General features: G+C 51.0%; 1 protein-coding gene across 1 annotated transcript in view; it reads left to right on the top strand.

Moving 5' to 3' along the window:
- COMMD7 (COMM domain containing 7) overlaps positions 1 to 10,000 on the top strand; it is a 27,368-nt gene that overhangs the window by 10,431 nt on the left and 6,937 nt on the right. The window contains exon 6 of the mRNA XM_078867379.1: positions 528 to 618. Coding sequence (XP_078723505.1) covers positions 528 to 618 — 91 coding nt within the window. The remainder of the gene's footprint in view (positions 1 to 527; positions 619 to 10,000) is intronic.

The following is a 10,000-nucleotide window of genomic DNA, read 5'->3' as shown; positions in this document are numbered from 1 at the left end:
GCGGCGCAGCGGTTAGCGCGATGCGCTACGAATTCCGGCCTACCCGAGTTCAATTCCCGCTGACGGCCAACACCAGCGACGATTAATCGGAACCGGTTCTTGGCCTCCCCTAGTTCGACTCAACAGAGTCGTGTGTGCACATCGCCACTAGGGGAGACAAAGGCGGCTGGGCTTGATGCTGCCCACCCACACCCCCCCATTGTGCGCAGTGCCGTCCTTCACAGGTGCTCGCTAACAGCACTTGCCCCAAAAGTCTGTTAAGGCTACACGGGGGATCTTTGTCTTGTTATGGCGGAGCGGCGGCGACGCAGCGGGAGCGATTCCCGCTCGCAATCGTTGGCCTCCAGTAGGCCTCAACGTGAGTTACCCGGTGCGGTGTGCAGTGAGCATCGCCACTGGGGAGACAAAGGCGGTGCTGGCCACCCACCACCCTCGTGCCGGGCCTTCGTGTAGATGCAGCTACTCGCCAACAGCACTTGCCCCGACCGCCTTGTTAGAGGCTACCCGGGGGATCTTTGTCTTCGCAGTGGGAGGAGAGGAGGCCGCTGTTGGCGCGGGCGGCGCTGGGCCGCGCGCTCTCCATCAACCAGCTCGTCGACCTGGAGTGGAAGTTCGGAGGTCAGGGTTCAACATCGATTACCTCTTGACTCGGTCATGGGAAAGTTTTCGTTTTTGTAGTTATTTTTTTAAACGTGAGATTTGTGTGTTGTGCGAGTGTGCCAGAGTGTGGTGAGCGAGTGTGCGAGAGTTTCTGAGTGAGTGTGTGTGTGTGTGCGGTGTGTGGAGGTGGGGAGCGGTAGTGTAGCGGTCAGCGCGCTGCGCTACGAACCCGGCGACCCGAGTTCGATTCTCGCTCACGGCCACCAACACCGGTGACGATTATCTGAACCGGTCCTCCGGACCTCTCCTAGGTCGACTCAACCTCAAATGAGCACCTGGTGCGGTGTGTAAAAAAACATCGCCACTGGGGAGACAAAGGCGGCCGGGCCTGGTGCTGGCCACCCACCCCCTCGTGTGCTGTGCCGGCCTTCATAAGTGCGGCCGCTCACGAACAGCACTTGCCCCAACAGTCCGTTAAGGCTACACGGGGGATCTTTGTCTTTTTTCTTTGATCCCAATAGAGTCATGTTTTTTTTAAAATCCTTTATATTAAGTTCGCTTGCTTGCTTACGACCGTTCAAATCTTTAGGTCGTTTTTTAACCCACTTCCCGTGATCCAATCGAGCTGACATTTTGCACACAGACTCGTTGTGCGTGACAATGCATTTTCGTGAAAAAATTTTTTTTCCAAAATGTTACACTGTTTAGGGAAATTTTTTTAAATATTTCATTACCAATTGTTTAATGCTGCCAGAGGACGAGAGGACTCTAGCCGCCCCGATGCCACGCATATAAAGGATTTATAGTGAAAAACTTTGTTTTTACGGGTTTACTTGTTACATTCTGCAAATTTGGGTCGTGCCGCCAGCAACACGGTGTGTGCCCAACTCTTGTGCACGACTCCTCGGGGCTCCTAACGCCCGCTGCGAGTGAAGCGGGCGCCTCCGATGAGAGCGGTGGGCTACGAGCGGTGTGAAGGAAAGTTACTCTTAGGTTTTTTCGGTAAAGTCACGTCGTGAAATTTTTTAATTTCTTTTATTTTACTTTTATTAATTTAATTTTTTTACCTACCTGACTTTACCGAAAAAACCTAAGAGTATGGATCCTTGCAGTCACGAAAGCTTCAAATCTAGAATGAAGGAAAGTTGTTTTGTCTGCGAGCCGCTGAACAAAGACGGTCACCGTAATCGCGTGGCGGCCGTCTGGAACGCTCTTCCTTCTTCTATTGGGAAGCCGGTGGAGCTGTGCGCTTGTAAATCATCACCCAGACTGACAAACGAATTTCTTTGAAACTGAGTTTACATTGTTATCCTTCCACCGCACCTCCAATTCGCATGGCTGGCGACGTGCTTCGCAAAAGAAGTTCAACATAGATACGCTTACAAAATGCGTACGTACGTAAAGGCGGCAAGTGGTATTATTGCGGTCAATACGCACACCGCCGTATTGACCAGGGCGGCCGCTGGGTTCGAACCGCGAACCTCTGCGGCGATGGGCGACCACTGGGGCCGTGTTCAGGAGGGTCCTGCCACGTTTTGTCCAGTCGGGGACGATGTCGCTCCCGTGTGTGATGCCAATGTTTAGCTATGGCAGGGGGTGGGGAGAATACAAACTCCACTCACGCTGTAGACCAGGGGGAGATCACACAAACTCCACTCACTCAATCTGTAGAACAGGGGGAGATCACACAAACTCCACTCTGTAGAACAGGGGGAGATCACACAAACTCCACTCACTCAATCTGTAGAACAGGGGGAGATCACACAAACTCCACTCACTCTGTAGACCAGGGGGAGATCACACAAACTCCACTCTGTAGAACAGGGGGAGATCACACAAACTCCACTCTGTAGACCAGGGGGAGATCACACAAACTCCACTCTGTAGAACAGGGGGAGATCACACAAACTCCACTCACTCAATCTGTAGAACAGGGGGAGATCACACAAACTCCACTCTGTAGACCAGGGGGAGATCACACAAACTCCACTCACTCAATCTGTAGAACAGGGGGAGATCACACAAACTCCACTCTGTAGAACAGGGGGAGATCACACAAACTCCACTCACTCAATCTGTAGAACAGGGGGAGATCACACAAACTCCACTCACTCTGTAGACCAGGGGGAGATCACACAAACTCCACTCTGTAGAACAGGGGGAGATCACACAAACTCCACTCTGTAGACCAGGGGGAGATCACACAAACTCCACTCTGTAGAACAGGGGGAGATCACACAAACTCCACTCACTCAATCTGTAGAACAGGGGGAGATCACACAAACTCCACTCTGTAGACCAGGGGGAGATCACACAAACTCCACTCACTCAATCTGTAGAACAGGGGGAGATCACACAAACTCCACTCTGTAGAACAGGGGGAGATCACACAAACTCCACTCACTCAATCTGTAGAACAGGGGGAGATCACACAAACTCCACTCACTCTGTAGACCAGGGGGAGATCACACAAACTCCACTCTGTAGACCAGGGAGAGATCACACAAACTCCACTCTGTAGAACAGGGGGAGATCACACAAACTCCACTCACTCAATCTGTAGAACAGGGGGAGATCACACAAACTCCACTCACTCTGTAGACCAGGGGGAGATCACACAAACTCCACTCACTCAATCTGTAGAACAGGGGGAGATCACACAAACTCCACTCACTCTGTAGAACAGGGGGAGATCACACAAACTCCACTCTGTAGACCAGGGGGAGATCACACAAACTCCACTCACTCAATCTGTAGAACAGGGGGAGATCACACAAACTCCACTCTGTAGACCAGGGGGAGATCACACAAACTCCACTCTGTAGACCAGGGGGAGATCACACAAACTCCACTCTGTAGAACAGGGGGAGATCACACAAACTCCACTAACTCTGTAGACCAGGGGGAGATCACACAAACTCCACTCACTCTGTAGACCAGGGGGAGATCACACAAACTCCACTCTGTAGAACAGGGGGAGATCACACAAACGCCACTCTGTAGACCAGGGGGAGATCACACAAACTCCACTAACTCTGCAGACCAGGGGGAGATCACACAAACTCCACTCACTCACTCTGTAGAACTGGGGGAGATCATACAAACTCCACTCTGTAGAACAGGGGGAGATCACACAAACTCCACTCACTCTGTAGACCAGGGGGAGATCACACAAACTCCACTCACTCTGTAGAACAGGGGGAGATCACACAAACTCCACTCACTCTGTAGAACAGGGGGAGATGACACAAACTCCACTCTGTAGAACAGGGGGAGATCACACAAACTCCACTCTGTAGAACAGGGAGAGATCACACAAACTCCACTCTGTAGAACAGGGGGAGATCACACAAACTCCACTCACTCAATCTGTAGAACAGGGGGAGATCACACAAACTCCACTCACTCTGTAGACCAGGGGGAGATCACACAAACTCCACTCACTCAATCTGTAGAACAGGGGGAGATCACACAAACTCCACTCACTCTGTAGAACAGGGGGAGATCACACAAACTCCACTCTGTAGACCAGGGGGAGATCACACAAACTCCACTCACTCAATCTGTAGAACAGGGGGAGATCACACAAACTCCACTCTGTAGACCAGGGGGAGATCACACAAACTCCACTCTGTAGACCAGGGGGAGATCACACAAACTCCACTCTGTAGAACAGGGGGAGATCACACAAACTCCACTAACTCTGTAGACCAGGGGGAGATCACACAAACTCCACTCACTCTGTAGACCAGGGGGAGATCACACAAACTCCACTCACTCTGTAGAACAGGGGGAGATCACACAAACGCCACTCTGTAGACCAGGGGGAGATCACACAAACTCCACTCACTCTGTAGACCAGGGGGAGATCACACAAACTCCACTCTGTAGAACAGGGGGAGATCACACAAACTCCACTCTGTAGAACAGGGGGAGATCACACAAACTCCACTCTGTAGAACAGGGGGAGATCACACAAACTCCACTCTGTAGACCAGGGGGAGATCACACAAACTCCACTCTGTAGAACAGGGGGAGATCACACAAACTCCACTCTGTAGACCAGGGGGAGATCACACAAACTCCACTCTGTAGAACAGGGGGAGATCACACAAACTCCACTCACTCAATCTGTAGAACAGGGGGAGATCACACAAACTCCACTCTGTAGACCAGGGGGAGATCACACAAACTCCACTCACTCAATCTGTAGAACAGGGGGAGATCACACAAACTCCACTCTGTAGAACAGGGGGAGATCACACAAACTCCACTCACTCAATCTGTAGAACAGGGGGAGATCACACAAACTCCACTCACTCTGTAGACCAGGGGGAGATCACACAAACTCCACTCACTCAATCTGTAGAACAGGGGGAGATCACACAAACTCCACTCACTCTGTAGAACAGGGGGAGATCACACAAACTCCACTCTGTAGACCAGGGGGAGATCACACAAACTCCACTCACTCAATCTGTAGAACAGGGGGAGATCACACAAACTCCACTCTGTAGACCAGGGGGAGATCACACAAACTCCACTCTGTAGACCAGGGGGAGATCACACAAACTCCACTCTGTAGAACAGGGGGAGATCACACAAACTCCACTAACTCTGTAGACCAGGGGGAGATCACACAAACTCCACTCACTCTGTAGACCAGGGGGAGATCACACAAACTCCACTCACTCTGTAGAACAGGGGGAGATCACACAAACGCCACTCTGTAGACCAGGGGGAGATCACACAAACTCCACTAACTCTGCAGACCAGGGGGAGATCACACAAACTCCACTCACTCACTCTGTAGAACTGGGGGAGATCATACAAACTCCACTCTGTAGAACAGGGGGAGATCACACAAACTCCACTCACTCTGTAGACCAGGGGGAGATCACACAAACTCCACTCACTCTGTAGAACAGGGGGAGATCACACAAACTCCACTCACTCTGTAGAACAGGGGGAGATGACACAAACTCCACTCTGTAGAACAGGGGGAGATCACACAAACTCCACTCTGTAGAACAGGGAGAGATCACACAAACTCCACTCTGTAGAACAGGGGGAGATCACACAAACTCCACTCACTCAATCTGTAGAACAGGGGGAGATCACACAAACTCCACTCACTCTGTAGACCAGGGGGAGATCACACAAACTCCACTCACTCAATCTGTAGAACAGGGGGAGATCACACAAACTCCACTCACTCTGTAGAACAGGGGGAGATCACACAAACTCCACTCTGTAGACCAGGGGGAGATCACACAAACTCCACTCACTCAATCTGTAGAACAGGGGGAGATCACACAAACTCCACTCTGTAGACCAGGGGGAGATCACACAAACTCCACTCTGTAGACCAGGGGGAGATCACACAAACTCCACTCTGTAGAACAGGGGGAGATCACACAAACTCCACTAACTCTGTAGACCAGGGGGAGATCACACAAACTCCACTCACTCTGTAGACCAGGGGGAGATCACACAAACTCCACTCACTCTGTAGAACAGGGGGAGATCACACAAACGCCACTCTGTAGACCAGGGGGAGATCACACAAACTCCACTCTGTAGAACAGGGGGAGATCACACAAACTCCACTCTGTAGAACAGGGGGAGATCACACAAACTCCACTCTGTAGAACAGGGGGAGATCACACAAACTCCACTCTGTAGACCAGGGGGAGATCACACAAACTCCACTCTGTAGAACAGGGGGAGATCACACAAACTCCACTCTGTAGACCAGGGGGAGATCACACAAACTCCACTCTGTAGAACAGGGGGAGATCACACAAACTCCACTCACTCAATCTGTAGAACAGGGGGAGATCACACAAACTCCACTCTGTAGACCAGGGGGAGATCACACAAACTCCACTCACTCAATCTGTAGAACAGGGGGAGATCACACAAACTCCACTCACTCTGTAGACCAGGGGGAGATCACACAAACTCCACTCACTCAATCTGTAGAACAGGGGGAGATCACACAAACTCCACTCACTCTGTAGAACAGGGGGAGATCACACAAACTCCACTCTGTAGACCAGGGGGAGATCACACAAACTCCACTCACTCAATCTGTAGAACAGGGGGAGATCACACAAACTCCACTCTGTAGACCAGGGGGAGATCACACAAACTCCACTCTGTAGACCAGGGGGAGATCACACAAACTCCACTCTGTAGAACAGGGGGAGATCACACAAACTCCACTAACTCTGTAGACCAGGGGGAGATCACACAAACTCCACTCACTCTGTAGACCAGGGGGAGATCACACAAACTCCACTCACTCTGTAGAACAGGGGGAGATCACACAAACGCCACTCTGTAGACCAGGGGGAGATCACACAAACTCCACTAACTCTGCAGACCAGGGGGAGATCACACAAACTCCACTCACTCACTCTGTAGAACTGGGGGAGATCATACAAACTCCACTCTGTAGAACAGGGGGAGATCACACAAACTCCACTCACTCTGTAGACCAGGGGGAGATCACACAAACTCCACTCACTCTGTAGAACAGGGGGAGATCACACAAACTCCACTCACTCTGTAGAACAGGGGGAGATGACACAAACTCCACTCTGTAGAACAGGGGGAGATCACACAAACTCCACTCTGTAGAACAGGGAGAGATCACACAAACTCCACTCTGTAGAACAGGGGGAGATCACACAAACTCCACTCACTCAATCTGTAGAACAGGGGGAGATCACACAAACTCCACTCACTCTGTAGACCAGGGGGAGATCACACAAACTCCACTCACTCAATCTGTAGAACAGGGGGAGATCACACAAACTCCACTCTGTAGACCAGGGGGAGATCACACAAATTCCACTCTGTAGACCAGGGGGAGATCACACAAACTCCACTCACTCTGTAGAACAGGGGGAGATCACACAAACTCCACTCACTCTGTAGAACAGGGGGAGATGACACAAACTCCACTCTGTAGAACAGGGGGAGATCACACAAACTCCACTCTGTAGAACAGGGAGAGATCACACAAACTCCACTCTGTAGAACAGGGGGAGATCACACAAACTCCACTCACTCTGTAGACCAGGGGGAGATCACACAAACTCCACTCACTCTGTAGAACAGGGGGAGATCACACAAACTCCACTCACTCTGTAGAACAGGGGGAGATGACACAAACTCCACTCTGTAGAACAGGGGGAGATCACACAAACTCCACTCTGTAGAACAGGGAGAGATCACACAAACTCCACTCTGTAGAACAGGGGGAGATCACACAAACTCCACTCACTCAATCTGTAGAACAGGGGGAGATCACACAAACTCCACTCACTCTGTAGACCAGGGGGAGATCACACAAACTCCACTCACTCTGTAGAACAGGGGGAGATCACACAAACGCCACTCTGTAGACCAGGGGGAGATCACACAAACTCCACTAACTCTGCAGACCAGGGGGAGATCACACAAACTCCACTCACTCACTCTGTAGAACTGGGGGAGATCATACAAACTCCACTCTGTAGAACAGGGGGAGATCACACAAACTCCACTCACTCTGTAGACCAGGGGGAGATCACACAAACTCCACTCTGTAGAACAGGGGGAGATCACACAAACTCCACTCTGTAGAACAGGGGGAGATCACACAAACTCCACTCTGTAGAACAGGGGGAGATCACACAAACTCCACTCTGTAGACCAGGGGGAGATCACACAAACTCCACTCTGTAGAACAGGGGGAGATCACACAAACTCCACTCTGTAGACCAGGGGGAGATCACACAAACTCCACTCTGTAGAACAGGGGGAGATCACACAAACTCCACTCACTCAATCTGTAGAACAGGGGGAGATCACACAAACTCCACTCTGTAGACCAGGGGGAGATCACACAAACTCCACTCACTCAATCTGTAGAACAGGGGGAGATCACACAAACTCCACTCTGTAGAACAGGGGGAGATCACACAAACTCCACTCACTCAATCTGTAGAACAGGGGGAGATCACACAAACTCCACTCACTCTGTAGACTAGGGGGAGATCACACAAACTCCACTCTGTAGACCAGGGAGAGATCACACAAACTCCACTCTGTAGAACAGGGGGAGATCACACAAACTCCACTCACTCAATCTGTAGAACAGGGGGATATCACACAAACTCCACTCACTCTGTAGACCAGGGGGAGATCACACAAACTCCACTCACTCAATCTGTAGAACAGGGGGAGATCACACAAACTCCACTCACTCTGTAGAACAGGGGGAGATCACACAAACTCCACTCTGTAGACCAGGGGGAGATCACACAAACTCCACTCACTCAATCTGTAGAACAGGGGGAGATCACACAAACTCCACTCTGTAGACCAGGGGGAGATCACACAAACTCCACTCTGTAGACCAGGGGGAGATCACACAAACTCCACTCTGTAGAACAGGGGGAGATCACACAAACTCCACTAACTCTGTAGACCAGGGGGAGATCACACAAACTCCACTCACTCTGTAGACCAGGGGGAGATCACACAAACTCCACTCACTCTGTAGAACAGGGGGAGATCACACAAACGCCACTCTGTAGACCAGGGGGAGATCACACAAACTCCACTAACTCTGCAGACCAGGGGGAGATCACACAAACTCCACTCACTCACTCTGTAGAACTGGGGGAGATCATACAAACTCCACCCTGTAGAACAGGGGGAGATCACACAAACTCCACTCACTCTGTAGACCAGGGGGAGATCACACAAACTCCACTCACTCTGTAGAACAGGGGGAGATCACACAAACTCCACTCACTCTGTAGAACAGGGGGAGATCACACAAACTCCACTCACTCTGTAGAACAGGGGGAGATCACACAAACTCCACTCACTCTGTAGAACAGGGGGAGATCACACAAACTCCACTCTGTAGAACAGGGAGAGATCACACAAACTCCACTCTGTAGAACAGGGGGAGATCACACAAACTCCACTCACTCAATCTGTAGAACAGGGGGAGATCACACAAACTCCACTCTGTAGAACAGGGGGAGATCACACAAACTCCACTAACTCTGTAGACCAGGGGGAGATCACACAAACTCCACTCACTCTGTAGACCAGGGGGAGATCACACAAACTCCACTCACTCTGTAGAACAGGGGGAGATCACACAAACGCCACTCTGTAGACCAGGGGGAGATCACACAAACTCCACTAACTCTGCAGACCAGGGGGAGATCACGCAAACTCCACTCACTCACTCTGTAGAACTGGGGGAGATCATACAAACTCCACTCTGTAGAACAGGGGGAGATCACACAAACTCCACTCACTCTGTAGACCAGGGGGAGATCACACAAACTCCACTCACTCTGTAGAACAGGGGGAGATCACACAAACT

This window comes from Lampetra fluviatilis, chromosome 23, assembly GCF_964198595.1.
Source record: "Lampetra fluviatilis chromosome 23, kcLamFluv1.1, whole genome shotgun sequence".
NCBI lineage: Eukaryota > Metazoa > Chordata > Hyperoartia > Petromyzontiformes > Petromyzontidae > Lampetra > Lampetra fluviatilis.
This window is presented reverse-complemented; position numbering and strand designations above follow the sequence as displayed.